Here is a 26,771-nt window from a genome sequence, read left to right on the forward strand (position 1 = left end):
TCTGAGACAGCAGCCCAAATATGTGTTTATTACAGCAGGTTTCATTTATGCTAGCATCGTTCTAAGAGCTTTACATATATTAACTCATTTGGTCCTTATGAGACCTCTATACAGTGAGTTCTGTTATTATCCCCAGTTTGCAGATGAGAAAACTGTGGCACAGATTGATCAAGTGACTTTGAATTCCCGCAGTTAGCAGGTAGCAAGTAGGGTATCTGACTTTAGGCTTTTTGATCTTGACCACTGCCTTTTAATACATTACAAACAACTTCTTCTACCCTTCATTTCTGCATTACACTCATATATTAAGATTATGAGACTTAAGAAAGTCACCTTGGGGTAATTCTTGGTAAAAGGTGAATATTTTATCCAATCACAAAAAAATTCTGAAACCAATTTTCAGGGCTATACACTACCTAGGAGGTTATTCATCATCCCTAGGAGATGATGATAAATCATTCTTATGACTGATTGTAAAGGGAATCCACAAATTTCATGAAAGAAGATGCAAAAAAAACCCTTTACTTAATGGTCAATCTTGTCATTCTCTATGTTGGTTGTGCAAGGAGTCATAAATTATTTATCAGCATTAATATGAGCTTTGCATTGGCTCATCTATTTAGAGGTAGAAAATGTATTAGAAAAAAATAAAATGGTAGCTAAGACTTTCTGAAGAAACAAGAGTGCTTGAAAGCAAACGTTAAGATTTCATGAAAAAAAGCTTGTCTGGGAGTCAGGTCTTGAGTTGTGGGACTGGCTGTGATATTTATTACGTGTCAGTGAACTAGTCAACCTCCGATCTCATCTGAAATTTTCCCATCTTTAAAATCTAAAACATAAACATAGTCCTGCCTACCACATAGGGCTGTTGAGAACATAATCTCTCTGAATCATGAAGACACTTTGAAAGGCAATTAGCCCCTTATGGGTGGAAGTTATTATCAGGTAATTACGAAATAGTAGAACGCTTGACCCCGGGGGGAAGACTTGCATGTTTGCACTCAGTGTCCTAAGTGGACTTCCCTGGAGATGTTTGCATTCACATATTGTACATGAGCCTGAGTTCAGAATAATGCAGAGTGGAGAGCCAATGAAGACTAATGTTTCAGTTTATATAATTAGAACCCGGTACATTCAGTCCCTTTACTTGGCCCATGACAATAGCATGAAGGAGGATGACCAGGCACTCATCTTGTGGGTCAGAATTGGGATGGATACCCCAAAAATCTGTTTTTCTCTATTAAAGAAGAAAATGTAACCAATGGTTAGGTGGAACCCAAAGGATACATGCTTGAGGAGATGGACACCCCACCCATTCTCCATGATGTGCTTATTTCACATCACATGTCTGTATCAAAGTATTTTGTCTACCCCATAAATATATACACCTACCATGTATCCACAAAATTAAAGATAAATTTTAAAAAAATGGTTAGGTGGCTTCCTAAAGTTCTAATTCCCTAATCCATAGCCTGTAACAATAGCTAATGTACTGAGCTGATGCAGTTCCTCTGCCAGGGGTGGTAGTCTTGTTCCACTCTTCCAACCTCACAGTTTTAGAAAGTTCTTAGACAGCTTAAGACGGAGCTTAATCCTGATGTCTAAGAACTTTTCCCAAGGCTTCTCTCAGACCTACTCGTGGTCCCTCTCAGTAGCCCCTGGTCCTGTGTGAGACTGGCAGTGACCCCAGTCCTTAGGTCAGGCACTGAAGAGTGGTGCCATGTGTATGGGCAGTGGGAGAAGGATTTCAGGTAGGTTACCCAGGTAACAAAGCAGTGTCCCACATCCTCAGGCAGTTGCTCGTACTTCTCCAGCTCTTTGAGGAAGATGCTGCAAGAGGAGAAAAAGACTGAATCAGACACCTCTGTGCAGCTGACCCCCCGAGGACTGCACTGAGGCCAGCACAACCATAACTTCTCAATTATTTACACATGGCTTCTCTACTGTCTAAGCGACAGATGGCGAGGTGCAGTTTTTAATGTTGGAACTAATTTCATTAAAATGTATGTTAATTGATTAATTACTGCTACTTAAAATAATATTCTTTCTCTTGGGGTGAACATTTCTAGGAGTGAAAATAAATAATAAAATATTTTATTTATGTTGGACTTTTTATTAGCAAGTAAGAATCTACTTTTTTACACAAGTAATCTAAGCACATCATAAATATTTTAAATAATAGAGATATTTCAAAGAAGCAAAATAAAATATCACTATCCCAGAGATAAAGTAGAAAAAAATTCAGCCTATACTGGCCTCTTTCTAATTTTTGGCCTCATCTTCCACCAGTAGCCAATTTGTACTAAAAACTATGTATTAAACAATGTTTTATAATACAGACACGATTAGGAAAGAAAATTTAGTGGGTAAAAAGTCACACTACATTCCAAAGCTGAATCGAATTACAACGGAATTATCTGCCAGTGTGGATATCTGTGCCATGGCTCCTTTCCATGTTAATAAATAATAAATAAATAGTTACACTGACTTCAAAATAATGTATTAAATCATTGGTTTGGGTTCAGAGGATATAAATTCTAACAAGCCAACATTATTAGAATGGTATTTGCTTTAAAAAACAAAATATTTTTCAAATAAAAAGTGATTATGAGGCTTTGGGGACACATACTGACAGAAGTGGAATTGCTATGATCTTTACAAGGAACAATTTGACAGTACCGATTAAATCACGAATGTGCTTATCTTTTGACTCTGCAATTTGAATTCTGGAAATTTTCCTGTAGTTATGTCTATGCATATAAGATGATTTATATACATGAGTATTAACTGTGACACTGTTTACACAAGCAAAAGATCGTCTGTAAAGAACAAGGTATTTAAACTATGGTACATCCACAGAACTATACACTATGCAGCTATGAAAAAAAGACACAGCTCTCTATGTTTTCATACAGAAGAACTCTGGGAGAAACTAAGTAGAAAAAGGTACAGAAGAATATGTAGAAAATGCAACTTTTTGTCTCAGTAGGAATTACGTGTTCTTATTTCCAACTCAAGAAACTAAGAAAAGACTTCACCACAGGGAAGAAGGTAAAGGAACAGAATAGAAGACAGTGGCGGACAACACTTCTCAATGTTTACTTTTCTATCTAATTTTGATTTTAAAACTGTGAGAATGCATTACCTTCAAAAATTGAATTAAAAGATAAATGATACAAAGTGGTTCTGCATTACTCTACTACTTACCTGTACCATAGAGGGGCAAAATGTTATTTGACTAACTTTACCTAGCTTCTATTGTCCACACATTTTGGCAGTATAATTAATTACAAGTGGTTATGGATTTCATATATGTGTTGTGCGTTCTTCCTTCAGCGACACAGAATGACATTGTTTGGAGTTTAAAAATAAATATGTGCAATTAAAAATGTTTGGCAAGTCCTATATGGAAAGCCAAAATGCTAACAATAGTTGACGGGATAATAGATGACTTCTTTGTCCATCTGTAATTTAATTTTTTCTACAATAAATGAGCATTGCTTTAGTAATAAGAAAAGAGCCATTTAAAAAAATCTGGGGGACTCCTAGCAGTAACCAGTTTGTCCTTACATGTGTGATTTTAGAGTATTCTGACCTGAATCATAGAGTAATTATAATGATATTTGGGCTTCAGAAATGCAAATATGTAGTGCTCAAAGTCAAAAAGTATCATATTTGTTGCTACCTTTTAAAGAACTACAAGTGACACATTTAAACTAATATGTACTTAATATGACCATTAAAGTGCAAATTTTAAAAAGCACTATATAATGTTATAATTGAGGATCAAACAGGTTAAGATCCAAAGGGAAATATACTTTTTTGTTGAGAAAAGAATCAATCTGCCTCATCATCATATATATGCACACACACAGGTACACACACAGACACACACACACACATAGATATGCACACACACACAAATATACACACACAAACACATTTCAATTTAAAATTAAAAACAATTTTTTTAAAATAATAGAGATGAGGTCTTGCCATGTTGCCCAGGCTGGTCTCAAACTCCTGTGCTCAAGCAATCCTCTTGCCTTGGCCTCCCAAAGTGCTGGGATTACAGGCATGAGCCGCTGTGCCCAGCCTGGGCTGTTCTCCCTTAAGAATAGTCAAAGAAATGGTAAAACAGCCTGGATCAGGACATTTCACACACGATATAAAATTGTTTTATTGTTTCAGAAGTGGCAAGTGTACCCATGATGACTCAGGGAGAGCCATTACTTGACTTATGACCCAAGGACAGTTGGTCTGGTCACTTTAATTTGAAGTAAACAATGATAATTACGTCTAAAGAATTGATCATTGATAGAAAGAAAGACAGTGCTAGCAGTTTTATTTAAAATCTTATTAATTTAAATAGAGCAATACCCTGACTTTTGTGATAGCAGCTACCAAACACCTATGGGAAGATGCACAATTTGAAAATACTCAGGAAACAAAAATACTATAACCAGAATTAAATGCACAGCACATAATTTTCATGAGGAATGCCTTTCTGTATAATGAAGGTTTTAACAGCAGTTACCACTAGCTCACCCATCTACCTATCCCCAGGTCTCACTTTCTTCCCTTCCCACAACTGAGCACAAGTTAAAGAATCAGCGTTCACACTTGGTCACAGTTGTGAAAGGGTCTTCCAAAGCTTCATCCCCCTCATCTTGAAATCACAACTTTGCTGAGGCAGGCAGATCACCTGAGGTCAGGAGTTTGAGACCAGCCTAGCCAACATGATGAAACCCCGTCTCTATTAAAAACACAAAAAATTAGCCAGATGTGGTGGTGGGCGCCTGTAATCCCAGCTACTCAGGAGGCTAAAGCAGGAGAATCGCTTGAACCCGGGAGGCGGAGGGTTGCAGTGAGCCGAGATCATGCCATTGCACTCCAGCCTGGCAACAAGAGTGAAACTCCGTCTCAAAAAATAATAATAAAATAACAACTTTGTGGGGGTGCTTGTAAGGATTTAATCCACAGGTAAAAGAACCCAACCCAGTGCATGGTACACAGTAGACACTAAATAAACAGTAGTTCTTCATGATCAGTGCTTCTCAATCTTAATAAACTCATACTCTTTGATAAACACATATACCTGACACTCTTCCCCACTCCTGGAGACTTACATCTACGGGGAACTCCCTACCAAGCCCTCGCTGAAAACTCTGCAGCAGGTTATTTTCTCCTAAACCATATCCTGGGAAAATCTTGATTGGTTATTAAGCAACATTAGATTCCAAGGTCACCTTGTTCAGGAAATGTTGGGCTAAGCTGGTTTCTTTGCTGAAGAACTTCCAAAATCCTATAATATGTTGAGTTACACTATAAACCTCTCAAGTAAATACAGTATGCAGTGCTTCTCAAACTTCCTTGTGGGTGCAACACTTTTGGGGCGAGTATCAGACTTTGTCTCAAGGAACACTCTTGTAAAACTCTAGTTAGTGGTCCCCACACCTGGTTGTGCATCACCTTCTGGGGTTACTATCTGAGTAAATGCATTGTTTAGAAATGCTTCCTGGGTAATGCCCACACATCCAGTCCATAGATCAGCATTTAAAGGCAACTGTCCTAGATTCCAGCATGCTTCCAGATGGCAAATCCTACATCGGTTCTATAGGATTTAATTTAGGGGGAGAAAGCTATGATTTTTTTTTTTTAAAAAAACCTATTCAGCTTGTGCCAGGTGCATCAATTGATAAGTTTGAATAAGATATTCATTACCATCTCAATGTAATTGTTGAAAGTAAGTGGCAATATTAAACTCTGTTTTGCTTCTTAATTTGAAGCTTATGAAGATGACAGATTATGTAAGTCTGATCAATATCATTCTACTTACTTCAAATAGACATGATGAATTTAAATGAAAGCAAAACAGCTCACAACTCTCTTCACAAATGATGGAACATTTCACCTTAGCTGTTCTATAGCAACAATTTGGCCCTCACCACTCCAATAATTACATGTAATAAATTGTGAAAGAATGAGCAAAGCAAGTCGTTTGTGTGAATGTCTGGGGTTCTTTCAGAAAGGAATAAAACTTTTAAAGAAATGTCAAGATCAAGGCAATGCCATTACTCTATTAAATTATTACAATATAATATATTATGCAGTTACTTTGTGAGGAAAATGCTTCCCTTTGGCTTTGTACACAATCCTGGGAAATGAAACTGCTGGCATTTATTAACAGAAAGCTTTCTGAGTTTTGTCATTAAGTATGATACAAATACCACTATTTCAAAGGTGCTAGACTGGTTTTGTTATTCTCTCGGAAGGTGAATTTGTTCTACAGTCTCACTGCTTCTGGGGACGTGTATCCTTCATTGAGGGGCTCACAATCTTGTCAGCAAACAGACTTTACATCAAGGGTGCAGTCTGCATCTAAATGGAAATACCTATTTGATGACCTTGTATGTCAATGTACCTTTGCTTGTTGGAATGCCAGAGGTGGTGATAAGGGGAAGGGGCCTGTTGTGGCAATGGGGAAAAAGAGGAACAAAGTGGAGCATACATTTAAACATTAAGTCGGAAATGAGGTGGGGAGAAAGATGTGAGGTTCATGTATTTGTAGGAAGTCCAGGATATTGCCTTCTTTTCAAAGCAAGGCTGGGTAACTGCTTTCATGCAAGTAGAGCTAGAGATTATTTCTAAAGAATCCATTAATGACCAGGCAGATTCAGAGCCTAGAACATAAGAGGCTCTAGACCATAGGGGCTAAGATAGCTGGTTAGCATATTGGAGCAGGTATTAAACTAATGGAAGGTCAAGTACACTCAGGGAAAGGTGCTGGATTTTTCATGTAACAGTTCCAGCACAGTTTGATCACCGAGGCTGAGCCAGGAGAAGCACCTGGCTCTGTCCCTTCATTTCACACTTGACGCTTTAGCCCAGGTTAGGGATGAAGAGGAATGGTCTGCAGGGCTGGACTCCCATTCAGCACATCACACTCTCAGCCTCCAACCACAAGCAGCAAAATTTACCTTGCTGCATGGCTACCTGTTGAATACATTTTTGCCAGTATCTTCTTACTTTGTCTAATCTGTGTGATCAGATGAATAAAGTTATTTGCATACATATATACCAAGTTTAATGTTAACAAAAAATACAAAAGATTAATCTTATGCTTAATGTTACTCATCTCCATTAAGGTGGTGTTTAGCAACCAGGCATGGATGCTAAGAAGTTAGTGTGTAAAACTAAAACCAACATTGCTTTGACACATCCAAACGAAGTGTTTAGACTTTGTCTTGCTTTGGGAATTCCCCAGTGTCTATAAGCAGCCCCAATGTTGACGGCTTACTGAAAACACAAACAACAGTAACAAGACCACAGCTACAATTGTACAGGGCTCCTCTGATGGGTTCTCCTCTTCAAGTGTGCGTTTGGGGACCAAAGAAAAAGCACAACAGGTCTTCCCCTTCCTCTTTCCTTAACATTTGACTATTAAGAAAACGACAGCTGGATTCTTTGGCTCTGTCACTAATTTCGGTTTGGGCAGATCATAAACCTTTGTAAGTTTCAGTTTCTATAGAGCAAGGGACAACTAGATTATCTTTAAAGATTTCTTTCGGGCTTTTATATTTGATAATTCTATGATTTTCTATAAATGAGAGACCACTAACATCAAAGGCATTTGGAGTGGGGGGAAGAAGCTTAGAAAGCATAGAACATGCACATTTTAAGTAAGGGTGTGTGTGTTGAGAAGAGGTAGGAGGGGCAAAGAGGGAGGAAAAGTAGCAGCAGCCTGGCAGGGTGGCCTTTCCCCGGTGGCCTGAACGGCACATCCCTTCTCTCACCACCTGGTGGAGCTAGCGCCTCGCGGTGGAGCTAGCGCCTCACCGTGCAGCCATAGATCAAACCCCTCGTGTTTCAAGGGGTTGTAAAATCAATTTACGGGTGGCAACGAGAATTTTAAAAAAGAGGAGGAAGAAATAGAACCTAACACAAAATACCACAGTGCATCACACATAATGCAGGTGTTGTTTTTCAAAATTTAACTTCCCCATTATATATAGCATATATGCATGTGTATATCAGGGCATAATGTACAGTATTTTTCTTTGGTTCATGATAAAAAATGGTTTGAAAAACACCACCTTGCTCATTCTTCTGCAACAGGATGGTAGCTCTGGGAAGGTCTAGGTCTTTATCCATCTCTTTCCCTTGCTCTCCTTCTCCTCATCCCCTCCCCTTCCCCTAGAGCCTCTTTCCCTAGATGGGTCTACCTACCAACCTACCTGCCTGACTACCCACCCCACCTACCTATCCACCCTCCCCCTGTCATTGTCTCCCTCCTGCTCCCCTGCTTCCCTCCTTCTCTATCTCTTCCTTTCTCCTTATTATCTGCCCACTTTACAGTTTTCTCACTTATGCTCTATCCACCTAGCTCTCTCTCCTCCTTTCCTTTTTTCTCTCCCCACATTTCTGACTTGCACTATCCCTGCCCACCACCTCTCCTTTCTCTTCCCTCAGTCTTACAGACATGGCTGTGATAAGACCCAGCCTACCTGAGAGTGTGACAGTGGGACCTCTCTCTGCTTTCCATGACCCAGGATGGTGCCCCACTCCCAAACCCCCTATTGCCTCTCAACCTCCCTGCTAGACTTCACCACTTTTCGCCCTTGCAGGGCTGTTGTTCAAACTTTATTCCATCATCAAGGAAGCCATCCCTGCCTGTAAAAATCTCACCCCTTTCTTAAATTATATCTCAAATGCCCCCTTCTCCATGAGGCCTTTCCTACTCTCCAACTGAGGCTATTTTCTTTGTGCTCCACTTGTGCCCACCTCCACCCTTATCACAGACAGGTATGTCATTCTCAGAACTCAGAGGGCAGATGCTGGGTTTGATCACAGAGTACCAGCTTCATCTTCAGTCTAGCACACCTTTGGCCCAAAGGAGGAACTCTGGGAAGATGAACAAAATGTGGCTGTGGTTCACTTGCTCATTGAGGTGCCCCTCCCTAAATTCCCCAGCCTCGATTTTACCCCTGCTGCTCACCCCTCACTGCTCCTGGCTGACCCTGGCCTGGCCAGTGCTCCCAGCTCAACCTCACACATCTCTGGTCCTGCTCCTGCAGGGAAGGGAACACCAGGCTGGAAGGGCAGTGGCTGGTGGCCAAGGCCAAATCTAATAGCTTCCAGCCAAGCCTAGAGGGAGGGAGTGTGCAGAAGGGACATCCAACCTTGGTGGTTGGTCCCTGATTTGAAAATCTAGACCTTGCTGAAAACTGATTTATTTCAGGTAATTGTTGGATGGGTGTGGCACAAGAATGACATAGCTCTGGGAGAAAGGGGTAGAAATATTCATCAAATTCTAAGATCCACATGGAAGCTGGTTAACTATGAATTAAACCAGCCAGATGTGACAGCCACCAATGGTGGTCTAGGGAGTGAGAGAAGGGGAGGGAGTGCTGAAATGGGAGACCAAGCCCTGGAATCTAACACCTGACCTTTAAGGAAAGGGGAGGGGCACACACGGCTCCTCTGGGCCTGTCTCTTTGTCTGTACATGGAGAGGGTTGCACTTGATGGTTGAGAGGACCCTCTGAGCCCTGGGAGTAGAGATTTTATTAAAATGTTATTGCTCAGACTCACATATGACCCTATCTCCAAAAAACTGAAAAGGAAGAAGTTCAGATTTAACAGAAGGTGATGAGCATTTTAAAGAAAAAGCTGTCCACACCAAAGTTGGAAATCTAATAATCAGCAAGCTGAAAACAAATTATTTTCTTGAATTACAAGTTGTATGCTAGGCAAAATGGGAAGACTGCATTAATAAAATCATTACTGTCTGGGGATCTACTAATGGAATATATTCTCCTGTCTGAGTGCTCCAGAAATGCTAACAAAATGCAATCAAAATAGGTCTAAGTCTTGTGTAGATAAGTAAATTTCATGATCTGTATAGTTATTTCTGTAGGAAAGAGATGTAGTGCAAAATGGGGAGAGTGGAGGGCAAAACGAAGCATCATTCTACTTCAATCTCTAGTTTGTGTTAAAGCCACTGTTTGCAGGTATTAAATTCTACATATTAAATTGTTCTTTAAAGAAGTTTTGGTGCTGGGGAATTTCCCCATTCAATACCTATAAAGACAAAGGTCCTTGAGACAGATCACACACACACACACACACACACACACACACACACACACAGAGCAAGAGAGAGAACTAATTCGGTTGCAATTTTTCAAAGTGACACCATTTAGACAGATCAATACTATCTAGCTAAGATATGTATTCACCACATAACCCTTGGTCTAGGTGCTAATTTTCTAGTGACTTAGCTAATTAAGTTAGCAAGGTCGTGTCAATCTCAATCCCTTTCTCTCTCAATCTCTCAATCTCCCAATATCCTTTCCTCCTGCTCTCCCTTCCATAGGCTCTTTCCGAATTACAGGCAGATAACCTGAGCTATGCACTAGAAATGAGAGGTGCATGTTTCTGTTAGACAGTGCTTAATTGCAACTTTGGGATAATACAAACAATCGGGGTTAAAAAGCACCCTTTGAGTTTTTTTCATATTGAGAAGTGACAACTTCAGAGAAGTATTTCTGAAGGATAAATAAGTATTAGGACAACTGTATGGTCCACCCAGTAAGAAGCTTCCAAGAAACTCCTTCATGTAGAAATTAAGTTATTTTGCTCTTCCAGATGGTGCTTGGAATGATGGGGTAAAAATTCATACCTAATGGTTTGCTCTGTCTTGAGACTTTTACAAACAAAAGATTAAATTATGACTTGAATGGTATTAGCCACAAGTCTGCAAATATTAATTTTATTTTTAATTTGTTCATCCATGCATTCACCTACCAAACAAATATTTACTCAATGTTTACTTATGTGCCAGGTACCTGATTACGCAGTGAAAGATGTTCTCCCCTCTAAGCTGTCCTTTAGAGTTTACAATTCCTGCATTTTCTAAGTTGGCTAACTGCCATTTTATCTCTTATTTATTAGAGATTTTAGAGGTGTTATGTTTTCCTCATTAATCAAAATTTGTATGACACAAGTAGAAAGCATATATTATGAGTACAGTAAAGACAGCCCACAGATCCTGTAGGAAATTAATATGAAGCTTGATTTTCTTAGATGTTTCCTTAAATTATGGATAATTTAAACCATTAATTTATTTTTGGTCAATAGCTTTCTAAATGCACTACAGTTATTTGCCTTTAGTGCAGAACATATTCATGACTCAGGGTTACCACTAATGCTAAGTATGCTATGCTGTAACACAGTGACTGTATTGGGCTCTATAGTGGGATATAGAATGGTTTGCACCAATGCTGAGTAGCCCTTGACCATCATGAGTTTTTTTTTTTTGGGGGGGGGCGTCTATTGCCTATTGTTTTTGCAGTTTGTCTTCTTTAGACAGCTGCTGGTATCCCACTACTCACTCACGTTCTTGATTCTTATTTGCTGTTTCTAAATTGCTGTGGGCTTACAAACAATATGATCAAGAGGTAAAGTGGTTGTTAGGGAGGATAGAAAGATGCTTCTAGGAAAAGACAAGAACTTAATTTTTGTGACATCTCTTCTGGTTGTTGAGCGGCTAGTTGTTATTTTCTTTTTCTTTCTTCGTAATGTTCTAACTCGATAATATGTGCTGGGTAGCTGTTTTCTTGATAGTTGGATTTCTTCCTCAATTTATAGCATGCGAGATTCTCTATGGTTTAATTTGATTTTTTAAAAGGATTTCTTAGAACTATGTATTGTAACTGGTAGGTAGATTTTCAGCTATTTAGAAAACTACAAAACTGTTTACCATGGCTTAGCAGTGATATCATGATAGAATGAGAGGCATGATTATGTTAGCTATTTTGTTACACGTGGTCAATTTGGAAATGTATATTCATTCCCCTTATCAAATGATTGGCAAATGTAGGGCTCCCAGGAAGTGCGTGCTGTGATCTCTAGGCTTCCATAGTTAGTCAATTTGCTAAGAACATGGGGAAAGTGAGACTTGTTAACTAAATCCCAGAGACCATAAGTCAGAAAAGTAAGGTAACATGACTTACCGTTTGCCAGTCCAATGTCTTCTCAGATATCCTGAGGGAGATGGGATGATACTGAGCTGGGCTCAGATGATGGAATTTGGGATCAATGGTCAAATAGTTTTATTGGGATCTTATCAATGATAAGCATGAGGACATGATATTCCTATATCTGGAAATTTCCAGACAAACCTAATGGATAGTGTTAAAATTTATGATTAAAAAACAAAAGACTGGGAACTTTTATCACATATTCCAGAAAGTCAAACGGTTATTTTTCTCCCTAGAGCTTATTGCTTTAATAATCTGACAAGGTTTGCATGTCATGGGAGCTACACACATTATGTTCCTTTAAAGTGATCCCATCTGATGACATACCAGGAATTAATAACCAGGAGGTGATGAGAGAGGAGTGATCTCCCCCCCTTATCTGGACCTATTACAGCCCAGGATCATTTTACACCCAATCTTGCTTGCCTCTTGGTTATTCTTAGCACAGGGCTATTCTGGAGCTGAGACATCGAATATGGCAGCCACTTGCTACTTGTGGTCTATTTAAATCTAAATCTATTAAAATTAAATAAAATTGAAAATTCAGTTCCTTAGTAGCACTAGCCACATTTCATGTGTTCATTAGCCACCATATCTGCATATTGGACACTGCAGATATAGAACATTTCCATCATTGCAGAAGGCTCCATGGGACAGTGCTGTTCTGGAGTCTTGCCTCAGGGTGGCTGCTACACCTGTACACATGGCCCCTCTATCTCCAGCAAGCCTACACAACTCAGTAAATGCCTCGGCTAGCCTGACGTAGCACTGCTCTGCAGCAGGGTCCTGAGAGCTCTAAGACTTTATGCCAATGTTCCTCTTTGTGCCTTGAGATTCTCTCTATTTGTATTTTGGAAACACAGTTATTTCTACTGGTTGGTTGTGTAACTAATCATGCCAATTTTTTTGCTGATCCTCTGTTAACCATGGAGCATATTGTTTTGTATGCTGTGGGAAAGATTCTTCAATCAAGTTGGAAACAATGACTTGTGAAATTTCAGGGCCCTACGATTCTACTTATTCCAACAAAACAGAGTATCAGTTGATGTCCTTCCCTCTAAACTAGAAATGTGAGATAAAATGAGGATGGAGGAAATATTTAGATTGACAGAAAACTTCAATGGAATTCAAAACCCAAAGACCACAAGGTGGAATGGTTAGCTGCAGATGAATTCTAATGTCAGGATTTCCCACAAGATTTAATGAGGAGAAGCTACTTTTATTTCTTCAAAGCCTGGTATTCATTCTGGCTCAATAAATGAGAATGTTGAGGAGAGATGGGGAGGAGCACAGCTGAATACGTGACTTCAGTCTCCACTAGGACTTTTCGACAATTACAGAGAAAGGGGAGTGAGTAAGAAAGAAGTCTGACAGCAACTGCCTTAGAAAACTGACCAGATAAGATTCACCAATTGCCTTTGATCCACTTCTTGGGAACCCTGTTGTCCGGTTTTTACGGCCTAAGTGTGCACCTCTAAGACCCTCCACAAACCTACTTGTTATGGAAATCGTAGATCTCTTGGATGTTGCCAAAGATGATATGCTCTTTATTGAGGATCCCAGGGGGGATCTCCTCCACACCACTGGTCATTTCCCACAGGTAGGTCTGTAAGACAGTAACAGTTTCATCACTGGCAAGCCTGGCATGCCATATAAAATACAGACAAAATAAACAGGCACTCAAACTTGTGGGGCAAGACTCAAACTGTAAATGCATGTAGAGTTTAAAAAGTGATGTGTTAAGTAAACATAAGAGAAATAAATAAAACCTGAATATTTCATTATCCTGAACTTTAGCAAAAAAAGTGATGTGTTAAGTAAACATAAGAGAAATAAATAAAACCTGAATATTTCATTATCCTGAACTTTAGCAAGAACACAAACTCCACAGTCTCTTGTTATTTATGAAATGTGTGTAAATTTGAGTATGGGGGGTCAGGATGCAGATTTTCAGACCCAATTTAAGTTCACTGACTGTGTCATGGTTTTATTTTGAACTGAAGTGCCTTATACACTTCTTTTTCCTGGGTCTAGCTCCAGTCTGAGAAAAGTTTAAACTTTCTTTTCAAAAGTACTTTAAACTCTCTGCAATTATTGTTGACTTTAGGAGAAAGATTTCCTCTGGCTGGCTTTTTAATTCATTACTCTCTGGGAGAAGACCAACAGCACCAAATTCCAATTGAGGACTTGATGCTGGCAAGGATGTCATTTTTCCGATATAGCTGTGAACGGACTACTGGAAGACTCACCTCTAAGCACTCATGTAAATCCCTTACATAAGCCTTCTCTGTCTGGAGTAGTTCAGCCATAATAAATCTAGAAGGAAACAAATGGGCTTTTAGTTGGTTATAGATATAATGTCTCTCCTCCTTCAAACTTCATTTCCCCACCCCGGCATGTATGACATTCTTAAATGTCCTATTTTTCTACTTCATCAACAGGTCTTTTCCTTTCTTCAAAATTCCTTCCCTTTCCTACAGGTATCTTCCTATGATACTTGTGATCCTTCCTGACCATTGGCCCTGCATCCCTTTAGCAGGTTTGTGCTCAGCTAGGTCCATATTCTTTCTCTTTTCCACCCCAGTCCTACTACTAATACTTGTGATTCTGTGGTGATATTCATGTGAGTACAGGCAGGCAGGACTGTTCATATATTCTGTCTCACCAACTAGATAGCTTGAATCTCAGTTTTCCACATTTCGCTTACAGCTCCCAGAATGATTTCTGTTCAGTAGAGTTTGTAGATGTATACCAAAGCAGTTCTTGGTACCATAACAAACCAGGTTTCAAAGTCCAGAAAAGATATCCAATACACCGAGATCAGGGGTTAGCAATTTTTCTATAAAGAGTCAGATAATAAATCTCTGTGGACAATTCGGTCTCTGTCACAACCACTCAACCTTGCTGTTGTCATGTGAAAGGAGCCATAGACAATGTGTTAAAAAAAAAAAAAAGTAAGTGTGGCTGTGTTCCAATAAAATCATTTATGGACACTAAAAGTTGAATTTTATCTAATTTTCACACGTTATAAAACATTCTTCTTCTTTTGATAATTCTTCCAACTATTTAAAACTATAAAAGGTAATTTTTAGTTCATAGACTATATCAAATAGTTGGCAGGTCAGATTTGGTCTATGTTTGCTGACCTCTGATCTAGATTATCCTTTTAGCTATTTGTTCAATACATTTCCAATGGGACTTGTTTACAGCATCAACGGATGTATAGAAAACTGAACATGCAACCATAAGCACAGTACAAATCAGTAATAAATGACTGCTTCTCAGTCCCCCACAAAGAGAAGTGTGTGTTATGTATCTTTAAAGAGAGGGTTCTCCTCCTCCCTGGGCCTCTAAATAATACAACGTGCTTAGGCAATTGTTAAACTTATGATACATGGCCTCGTTGTGGTATATTCTATATTTTTCTGTTCTTTGATTTTAACTCTATTGGTAGAGTAAAAAGTGCATAAGCTTTGGAGTCAGACAGATAGGAACTGAATTACAACCAGAGGTAGGACTTGCCTCTCCAGGTCTCGTCTCCTTACTTATAAAATAGCTGATCACACAGAATTGCTGCAAGTATTAAACAAGATCACGTAAGCAACATGCCGAGTGCATGGTAGGTGCTCAGGAAACATTCCATGATTAAATGAGCTGTAGATTGCTATGAAATTAGGACAGAAGGGAGATCAGAAGGAAAATAAACTGACAGGCTTTGAAAACTTGCCTTTGATTTTACTGCCTTAGGTTTTCTAGAATTGTTCTTTTGTTCCCATCTGCTTCCTGCAGTTTTACCTGTCTTTCTTCACAATTTAGCTCTGCTATCACCACCCCATTTTGTTTTATTTTCCACCCATCCTTTAATCTCTTCTGCCTATTTGTTGTCACAGAAGGAACCAAGGAGGAAGATCTGGCCAGGTGTAGTCCCCTCATCCCCCTCCCAGATATGGGCTGAATTATGACCCCCCTGAAATTCATATGCTGAAGCCTTAACCTCCAATACCTCAGATTTTGGTCTTATTTGGAAACAGTATCACTGTAGTAGTGGAGTAGAGTGGCCCCTGGATCTAACGACTGATGTCCTTATAAAATGAGGAATTTTTCACACAGGCATATATTCTGGGATTATGTCACATGAGCACGGAAACAGCCATCTACAAGCTATCAAGGAGAGAGGCCTGGAACAGACCCTCCCCTCACTGCCCTCAGAAGGAATCAACCCTGCTGACACCTTGATTTTAGGCTTCTAGCCCCCAGAGCCGTGAGACAATACAATTCTGCTCTTCAAACAACCCAACTTGTGGTACTTGGTTACAGCAGTCCTAACAAACAAATCCACTCCCCATATGAACAAGCTCTGACTTCATAGAGCAGCTTTAGTTTCTTCAGCTCCAAGGAACCTGTGGTCCTACGTCATCTTGATAAAATAAACTACATAGGGCTTCTTAATTTTAGGACATACTATTTTTTTTCTAGTAATTCCCAAACAGAGTGTCAAAATATTCTTCATAAACTCCTCCAGAAATCTCTGGATATGTGTTACTTTGTAACCCCAGCATAAAGGAATTAGTGTCAAGAAATGGTTTATGAGATGGGCACGGTTCATTGCTTACCCTGTCCAATGCCCTGTAATTCTTGATTAGAGTGAAATGTTGGTAGACAACTCCCTACCAAACAACCAAAGAAGAAAAATGTGTTTTGCCTACCTGGAGTCAGGACATTTCTGAAAGTGGTGCTGAGATACTTAGGGAGCAAAGCAGGAATCTAGTGATAAGTTGGTTCCAGCTTGCTAAATGAATTCTGGTCCCTATTCATTCTTATTCTGAGAAAACAGAATTCAATTTATGAAAACCTAAGCTACTTCAGATTCTTCCAAAATGTTGGAATCTCAGCAACCTCTACTCTCTTCTTGCCTATTTTCCTCTGCCTCATCTCCTCGTGGGCTATTGCTGACCTAGGAGTAAACTTAGGTGGCAGCTTTACATTCTAACATCTACGGGTCACTCACTGGACCAATTTCCAAGCATCTTTTTCTTCCTTTTGAAATCTGAATCCTAGATCAAGTCAGGGCAGGGACCATCTGATACTGGAATGCCTCCTAAAGCATGCCTTATTTTCTTCTGGCCCAATGGTGTATCCCTGAACTTCAAGTAAAGAAATCGACGTTACAGTCCTTATTTGTTTTGCGATTTTAAATAACGTCCTGCCCTTCCCTCAAGGTTTTAATTTCTATATCCAATTATGTTCCATAAGATTTTCTTTTCCTTCCTTTTTTATTTTGAGATGGAGTCTTGCTCTGTCACCCAGGCTGGAGTGCAATGGAGCAATTTTGGCTTGTGGTAACCTCTGCCTCCTGGGTTCAAGGGATTCTCATGTCTTAGCCTCCTAAGTAGCTGGGATTACAGGTGCACACCACCATGCCTGGTTAAGTTTTGTATTACTTTTTTTTTTTTTTTTTTTTTTTTTTTTTTAGCAAAGACAGGTTTCTGCCATGTTGGCCAGGCTGGTGTCGAACTCCTGGCTTCAGGTGATCTGCCCACCTCAGCCTCCCAAAGTTACAGGCATGAGCCACTGTGCCCTGCCTGACTATAAGCTTTTCTTGATCAATAATTACATTATCTTCATTATTCTCTAGTCCCTTGATTCATACAAGAGAGTATAAAATACTTCTTATTGTCACGGAGCATACAATCTAGCTTAGGAATTGGTTGAATAAGTAAAATGGGAATTGGTACAGAAAAGAAGTAAAGGAGTTCATAAACGGATGGGCCAATGACAGTGGGGGTTGTAGATAAAGGATTTATAGAGGCATAGGATATGAGCTGGATTTTAAAGAATCAATAAGACTTACAGAGAGCAAAATAAAACCAAACAGGAAAAAAAGGAAGGGAAATGAAAGGGAAAATAACAAAGAGAAAGGAGAGCATTCTCTCTCTATCTCTTTTTTTTTTTTTTTTTTTTTTTTTTTTTTTTTTTTTGAGACATAGTTTTGCTCTGTCCGCCAGGCTGGAGTGCAGTGGCGCAATCTCTGCCTCCCAGGCTCAAGCAATTCTCCTGCCTCAGCCTCCCAAGTAGCTGGGATTACAGGCGTGTGCTACCACGTCCGGCTAATTTTTGTATTTTTAGTAGAGACAGGGTTTCACCATGTTGGCCAGGCCGGTCTCAAACTCCTGACCTCAGGTGATCCGACTGCCTCGGCCTCCCAAAGTGGTAGGATTACAGATGTGAGCCACTGCGCCCGGCTAGCAGAGCATTCTCAATTATATACAATTTATTCTTAGACCTGAGAGGAGTCAGTGAAAATGATCTGACTGAAGGGTGTGATCTGAACTAGAAAGTATTTTGAAGTAAAATTGACTTAGATGAGACCAAAGGATAGTACCTTGAGGATTTTTATCATTATTCTGGGGGTTGTAGCAAACCATTTACAATTTGAAGCTGGTGACAGACATAATGTAAAGAAATCAAAGAATGTTGAAGAGTCAAAGCTAGATTAAATTCTGGCTTCATTGCTCACCATCTGTGTGGTTTGGGGAAAGTTACTTGACTTTTCTAGGTCTTATTATATGTAAAATGGGAGTAATCTTAGCTGCCTGAGAGAACTGATAGAAAGATACAAAGAGAAAATGTGTGTAAAGGCACTTTATGTAATGTTTAGGACATAAAAAGTGTAGGTGCTGGTGGCAGGAGAGTATTGGTATTAGCAATAATAAAATGTACTCCAGAAAGGTAAACCTGGCATCGCTGTGCAGGTGAATTGGGCAGGGACCAGCAGCAGGAAAACTGTGGGAAGTTTTTGCAAATAATCTAGAAAAAACTAGAAGATTAGTGACACTACTGATGGCAATTAGAAAATCAGAAGAGAGAGGCTGGGCACGGTGGCTCATGCCTATAATCCCAGCACTTTGGGTGGCTGAGGTGGGCAGATCACTTGAGGTCAGGAGTCTGAGACCAGCCTGGCCAACATGGTGAAACGCTGTTTCTATTCAAAATACAAAAATTAGCTAGGCATGGTGGTGCACACCTGTAATCCCAGCTACTTGGGAGGCTGAGGCAGGAGAATTGCTTGAACCCAGGAGGTGGAGATTGCAGTGAGCTGAGATCATGCCACTGCATTCCAGCCTGGGTGACACTGGGAGACTCTGTCCCAAAAAATAAAAAAAAATTAAAAATGTTAAAAAAAGAAAATCAGAAAGGAGAATAAAATTTGGAGGAGATGAAAAAAATATTTGATTTGTTCCATGTTGAGTTTTGACATTGTGAAGTACAATGTGATGATCTATGAGGAAGGTTTTGTCTAGGAAGTTGCTAATAAATGAAGATAATTCAGGTGAAGGACAGACGGGAGAGACTTCAAAGCCTTCAGAGGGAACTCATATTCTCAATGCAAACGTTATGTCTGTCCATCCCAATCCCTGTAGGTGGCCACGAGGACATATTAAGCTATCCAAAGGGACAAGTGGCGGTGAAAGCCCACCACAGTCATGGCGAGCCAGCTAGCGCGGCGGAAGCCAACACGTACTCTTTCTTCCGGGCTGACTTCCGCTTCTCTTCATTGACTTCGTGGTTGGCGTCCCGCAGCTTGACCTCCCGATCCGAAAGGCTTGCTGGGATAATATCCAGCTCCAGGTCCTTATTATCCTGCACATGGAGGGATCACAAAGGTCACCTTGTGATGCTTTGGGAAAGCAACTCAATCGAGTTGAGGGAGGTGGTAAAAGGGGGAAAAAGGATATAATGGAGAAGGATAAAAACATGAGGGATCTTACAGACTCATACCCAGAAGCACTGTTCTTCATGGGATCATTATTGTGTTTTCAAATAAGAGAGAAATAAAATGTTCAGGTCAAATGTTTAGGGTAAATATCCACAGTAAGAAAAAACAATAAACACATTTGATAATTATGTGTCTATTTCCCCAAGGCCTTTGGTCCTAATTAAATCTAAACACATTCATAAATTGGTCTACGACTGATTCTTAACCATTTAAAATAGATGTGAAACAAAAACACATAAAGATATAAAACATCTTTCATTTGTCAAAAGAAAATAATCAAACCAAATATATTTATTTAAACAAGCAATTTCCCTTGGAAACAGAAAGCTAAATAACAGAACAATAACTGAACTTTCTCATTGCTCATCCCTACTAATTTTAACCACCATTTGGTATTTATATATGATGGAACTTCCTAGATAAAAACTCACAGATTAAAGCCTGGGGGAGACATTAACTCTCTCAACTTTAGGTGGTTTGGCCACTTCACTCTCCAGGCTGCTCTGCTTCAGATCATGAGCCTATTTGAAGATTTAAGAATTAGACATCCTAGGATTAAATTGCCAGGCTGTATTAAGCTCTTAATTCACAGGTTACTAACCCCTAGTATAAAGAAGAGATTAAAAGTTCATCTTCCCTGGTTCATGGCAAATTGTACCTCTGTTCTGTTGAAATGTCAAATAATCCTTGTACAAATTGCACCCCTTATTCTTGAAAGAGCACTATTATATATACTGGGCACTCTAATCATTTGCCGATTAACATAATTGGGTGGAAGATGGTACTTATGAAGTTAAGATAAAGCTTTTCGTTCTCAAAGTCTATACAGAGAAAAACTCTGTTCTGTAGCAATAGGCCCCACTACTGTCCAGTTGATTTTGTAATGTATAGAGTACTCATCACAGGGGACTGGAGGTTAAAGGATCAGCAATATCCACCCAGCACTCCCCACTAGAAAAGCCACACGAGGCAGGTGCTCTAGGGGTCAACAGCTCAGAAGAACTGCTCTGGAAACATGCTTTTCTTCCATGGTGATGAGGGCAGTGGTGCTCAGGGAAATGAGAAGGGAGGATGTCCCAAAGGGCAATACCCCTGCCTACCTCTGTGTTGACTCCTAGGGCTTTCTCCAGGGAGTACCGGTACTTCCCCATCCTCAGGGAGAAATCTCTGTAGTGCTTGTCCACCGTGGTCACCCATTTCCTTATCTCCGTGGCATGAATGTGGCCTTTTTCCACAAAGCTATCAGCCAGCTGAATCAGAAGCTTCACCTTCTCCTTTGTTTGCTGCCCCAAAAGATGGCCTTAAGTTACTGGATTACATTTATTCTCCTGTCCCTTCATCCCAAATCCTCTCTTCCTGTTTAAAGCAGCCATAGATACCTCATAGCTGACTACCTGGGTATGTATCCCAGCTTTGTTACTACTAACTGGGAGATCTTAAGCAAGTTATTGAAGCCCTCTGTGCCTCAGTTTCTTCATTTGCAAAAAGGGAATCATAATATTACAGTCATCCCTCAGTGCTGGGGTGGGGGAAACTGGTTCCAGGGCCCCCCATGGATACCAAAATCCAGATACTCAAGTTCCTCATAAAACATGGTGTAGTTTTTGCTTATAACTTAGCCACATCCTCAGGAACACTTCAAATCATCTCTAAATTACTTACAATACCTAATACAATGTAAATACTAAGTAAATAGTTGTTATTCTGTATGGCTTAGGGAATGATGACAAGAACAAAAAAGTCTATATATGTTCAGTGCAGACACAACCATCCATTTGAAAAAAACATTTTCAGTTCACAGCTGGTTGAATCCATGGATGCGATACCTGTAGATATGGAGGGCTGATCCTACTTCAGAGGGTTGGTGTATTAAATGAGTTGATAAATGTAGAATGCTTAGTACAGTGGAACACAGTAAGAACTCAGTAAGCAATAAACATTAGCCATTATTATTATTGATGTAAGAATCTCTTATATTAATATGCTTTACTAATTTACACAGTGTGTTACTGTATCTGAAAGCCATTTGAGTTCAGATGCATCCTTAGGAAGTAGGTGGAGGGAAGTGATGCAGGTCTCTTTGAACCACAGATGAAAAAAATCTGAGGCTGAGAAAGGCTTAGGGCTGGTCCAACTTCATACTAGCAGTAAGCAAACGAGCCTATTTGTCTCTGCCCTTTAGTTCCTAGTTGCCCCCTCTACTGTACCAGCTCTAAACCTCATGTAAGTTGGCACATGCCAGGATCTAAATAAATACAATGAGCAGATTTAAGAGTTAACTCTGTCCCTGTCACCACCAGAATCTTGTCTTTAGTTTCCATTAGACAGCAGGAGAAAGAGGTTAATGAAGCCATCATCTATTACAGGACTAGGTAAAGTGGAACTCAGCTGTTTACTGGGTTAATTTCATTTTTAGCAAGAGTTCGTTCAATACCTACTTGGTCCATAGTACTGTGTAAAGAGCTATAGGGCCGGGCTTGGGGGTCAAACGAAAGGAAAAAAAAAATCTTCATTTCACACAGAGTAGTTAAATAACTCAGGGCATTATGTAATTGAATGTCAAAATGGGAGAATGTAGAGTTAATATTATAGGAATTTTAAAAGGGGAAAATGAAGGTGGACAGGCATGGGTAGCGGAGGTCTCATGGAGAGGCAGCACTTAAGCTGGGTAAGTCATGGGAATGAGAGAGACACCCAACAAGTGGACTGCTGCCCTTTTTTTAAATCTTAAGTTTGGATTTTCAAACTCTAAAATTGCTCAGGGAAAGGAAAGAACATTTAAATAGTATTCTAAGAAGGAAAATTATCTTTTGGACTGGAGAAAAGTAGGTCCAAGGTTTAAACCATGCTACAATCTAGGTAACAGGGAAACTGAGGCAGAACTGGAGCAACAGTAGAAAAAACAACAGAGCCCTTCTTTCTTTATTCTACTATCCTCACCCCACCTGTTCCTTCCAGGCCCATCTACAGCCCCTCCCATGAGAGACCAATCCTCCCAAGAAATGCCAGAGAAAGAGGGTGTCAGAGAGGCGCATTGAGAGTGCTCTGCCTGCTGCACGCATGGCCAGGGACCAAGGACCAGGGATCCAGCTCTCCAGTAGCTCACTCAGCACATGGAGCCTCTCCTATCTCGGTACAGTAGGCTGGTGCCGGTATTGGAAGATAAAGGGCAAGAGCTTTGGTGTGAGGGAAAGGAGGTGGGTGTGAGGATAGCAGAAACATCTCCTCAGCCATGAAAAGGCAGAGCAATAACGGGGGGAATTGGTTAAGATAGAATTAGCAGATTCTATTCAAAATAGAATCTACTCGATTCTATCTAAACTAGAATTACTGAATCCCTCTTTTTAATTATCTTATTCATTTATATATCAACAGTGTCTAAGCATCCTGAGGACTTTCACCTTATTTCATGTAGGGTATTTTTTTTATTTTTTATTTTTCCTGAAAAGAGTTTTCTTTGGTTTTCTATTTACTTAAAACAGAGACCTTTTTTTTTTTTAATGGAAAAGTCTTGGAAATACATATTCTCTGCTCTTGGTAAAGTGACTACACCTAAGAGAAAGGGTTTTACAGCCAGCTGGTGGCAGTAGCCATACTAGGGCAGCTCTATCAGAGAAAATTATATCCTAAAGCATCAAAACTGTGATTCAGAGTCAGCAAAGCAAATGGTTTGTGACCAAGAGTATTCTAGGTATGTGTGGGGACTAGAGGAGCAAAGAGACAGTAAAATGACTTTAGATGCATCCTTAGGAAGTAGGTGGAGGGAAGTTTAGACACACCCTTCCCCATGTGGCTCCACCTACCTTCGCAGCAGCCCTGTTTCCACTGCTCTCCATTCCCTACACTGCAGCCATGTTGAATGTCGCATGCCCTTCCAGCTGGGACAAGTGATTCTTACTCACCCCCACTCTCGATGCAATGCCCTTTTTCCTCTCCTGTCCTCCCCAAAAAACAAGTGGGCAATGCCCTTCCCAGTGTTCCCACAGTATCACATACATGCTTGTATTTTAGCATATATCACACGTAATTAGCATATATGTCTCCTTCATTAGACCATGAACCCTAAAAGGTAAGTATTACATCTCATTCATTTGTATATCTCCAGTGTCTAGAAAATAGTAGGCATACCATCAATGTTGACTGAATGAATGAATGAGCAAGTCTTGTGTTTGGAGGTGAGTAAAGCTAGACCAACAGGAGTTGAAGATTTTTATTGGGAGGAAGTAGATGGTAAATTTGGCCCATGAATTGGGTAAGTGCACTAAGATACCAACCATGGCCACAGTCCCCACTGGGAGTATTCTGAAATGGTTTCTTATACATTGGTGATTGTGGTGGTACCACATGACCTGCTAAATGCCTGGTCACAGCTTTTGAGATCAGAGGTAAAAACTTTTCTTATGAGGGCAGCCAATCAAGAGTCAGCCAGTGACTTCTGAGGTGTCCTGGCCTAAAAGCTGTGTCTAAATAGGGGACTGGAAATATGCCGTGTCAATTGAGGTTGTTTCCCTGAGGATTTAAACTGCACAGACAGGGATCTGGATGATGGCTGCAGAGTAGAAGTGAAATCACAGAAAGCAGAGAGGAAGAAGAAAAAGGAAGCTGTGGTATAGAAATGGTAGAACATTACACAGATTCTGGTCCTCTGCTCTCAGATGATGACCAGATGATGTGGCTGCTTGAGACACCCTTGGTCTCGGGTAACATTCCAGTTTTCATCTCCAGAGGTGACACTGTGCCACATTTCTTGTTCTTCCCATGGGGCTGAGTCACTGAGCTTTTTCTGGATTTCTGGGAGGTTCAGACACATCGCTTCTATCTTCTTTATTTCCACACACGGCCATACAGTATCTTTCTCGTTCAACCTATGCCCATTTGAAACTCAAATCTTTCCTCCAAAGACAGTAACTTATATAAACTAATAAAATGGGGGTCAGACTGCAGCAGTTCTTGAATGAAAGGTTCGGAAGTATGGACATGATCTTGTGGCTAAAAGGGAAACTTTGGGTACCATAATTCATCTGGGCCTGGAAATCTAGACCTGAGAGCTCACTTGGGCTTCATGTGTCACCTAATTTATGTTTTGCCTTTCCATTTTGAATTCTAGTTACCTGCTGGAAAAGACAGGGGTTCAAAAGAGGGGGTCAGTAATTCTATTTTTTTTCTCTCTCTCCCTCTCTCTTTCCCTCCCCACTCTCTCTTTTCCTCCTTTCCTTTCTTTTTTTCTTTGGTTATGATCTTCCTCTAATCAGTGAGCCTCACTCTGAATAAATTTTTTTAAAGCCCTTTTGACTTCAGCACATTTTACAAGACTTTAAGATTTTGCCTTCTTGATAGTAATCTTATAATCTCATAATCTTCCATATTTGCCTTTCATTATTGATATTCCTTATAATTAGATAATAATAAGGAATATTGATATTCCTTATCAATTTTTTTGTAGACACAAATTTACTGAGCTCCTTGTGCAGGTGAATAGGTTTCTTGAAATACATCTTCGGATTCATTCAGCAGAGGGTTGTTAGTGTACATGAAAGAACCAAAATTTTCAAAACTTTCCATCACATGCGAACTATATTCCACTTGAGAGTCTCAGAAAGACCAGGCACAGTGGTTCACGTCTGTAATCCCAGCACTTTGGGAGGCAAAGGCAGGTGGATCACCTGAGGTCAGGAGTTCAAGACCAGCCTGGCCAACATGGTGAAACCCTGTCTCTACCAAAAATACAAAGGTTAGCTAGACCTGGTGGCAAGCACCTGTAATCTCAGCTACTTGGGATGCTGAGGCAGAAGAATCACTTGAACCCAGGAGGTGGAGGTTGCAGTGAGCAGAGATCACATCACTGTACTCCAGCCTGGGTGACTAAAGTGAAGCTCCATCTAAAAAAAAAAAAGAGTCTCAGAAATAGAATCATGCCTACCTTTTATCTGAACTGTTTAGACTCTACCTCTCTCAGTCTAAAGTACCATCTGACAACCCCAGTGTTCCCTTTCTCTGCTATCTGAATCTCAGGAAAACATAATTTAGTTCAGCTAAGGCTCCAGTTGCTTTCATTACTGCTTAATTTTCTTTTGTCAAGATGAATTAAGTCCAGTTTATCTCATGGATTCCTTCATCTTCAGAGATGAAATTACCAGCTTAAAAAAGTATTTTCTTAACATTATTAGCCATTGGCAAATGCAAATCAAAACCCACAATGAATACCACTCCACACCCTCTAGGATGGCTATATAAAAAGACACAATAACAAGTGTTGGTGAGGATGTGGAGAAATCAGAACCCTCACAAATTGCTGGTGAGAGTATAAAATGGTATGGCTACTTTGAAAAACAGTTTAGCAGTTCCTCAAAAAGTTAAACATAGTAGAACTCCATATAACCCAGCCATTCCACTCCCAGGTATGCACATAAGGGAACTGAAACATATGTTCACACCAAAACTCGAATATAAAGGTTTCTAGCAGCATTATTCCTAACAGCCAAAAGCTGGAAACAACCCAAATGTCCATCAACTGATGAATAGTAAACAAAAAGTGGTATATCAATGAAATGGCATGCTATTTAGCAATAAACAGGAAAAAAGGATTGATACATGCTAATAGCATGGATGAATCCTGAAAGCGTTAGGGTAGGGGAAGTAAGCCAGTCACAGAAGATCTCATATTATACGATTCCATTTATATGAAATGCCCAAACAGGCAAACCCATAGAGACTTTTGAGTAGTTGCCACGGGTTAAGGAGAGTAAGGAATGCAGAGTGACTGCTAATGGGCATAGGGTTTCTTTCTAGGGTAATGAAAATGTTCTGGAACTAAACAGTGGCAATGTTTGCACAACCTTGTGAATATAGTAAAAACCATGGAATTTGTAAAAACTGAAAAACAAAATCATCTTTAAAAAGTTTTGCTTTTAGAAGAAATGGAGTTCTTCCAAATGTCATGATGACTAAGCT

At 39.9% G+C, this 26,771-nt stretch overlaps 1 protein-coding gene across 16 annotated transcripts in view; it reads right to left on the minus strand.

The window, feature by feature from the left end:
* KALRN (kalirin RhoGEF kinase) overlaps window positions 1-26,771 on the minus strand; it is a 693,044-nt gene that overhangs the window by 246,155 nt on the left and 420,118 nt on the right. For all 16 annotated transcript variants that reach the window (XR_013414358.1, XM_015130033.3, XM_028844557.2 and 13 more), the window contains 5 exons: window positions 20,921-21,103; window positions 19,566-19,684; window positions 14,293-14,359; window positions 13,540-13,649; window positions 1,761-1,830 (listed from right to left, as the gene is read on the minus strand). Coding sequence is in view for 15 of the 16 variants with exons in the window: in XM_015130033.3 (XP_014985519.1) it covers window positions 1,761-1,830; window positions 13,540-13,649; window positions 14,293-14,359; window positions 19,566-19,684; window positions 20,921-21,103 (549 nt within the window). In the remaining variant the exon portion in view is untranslated. The remainder of the gene's footprint in view (window positions 1-1,760; window positions 1,831-13,539; window positions 13,650-14,292; window positions 14,360-19,565; window positions 19,685-20,920; window positions 21,104-26,771) is intronic.

This window comes from Macaca mulatta, chromosome 2 (assembly GCF_049350105.2).
Source record: "Macaca mulatta isolate MMU2019108-1 chromosome 2, T2T-MMU8v2.0, whole genome shotgun sequence".
NCBI classification, from domain to species: domain Eukaryota; kingdom Metazoa; phylum Chordata; class Mammalia; order Primates; family Cercopithecidae; genus Macaca; species Macaca mulatta.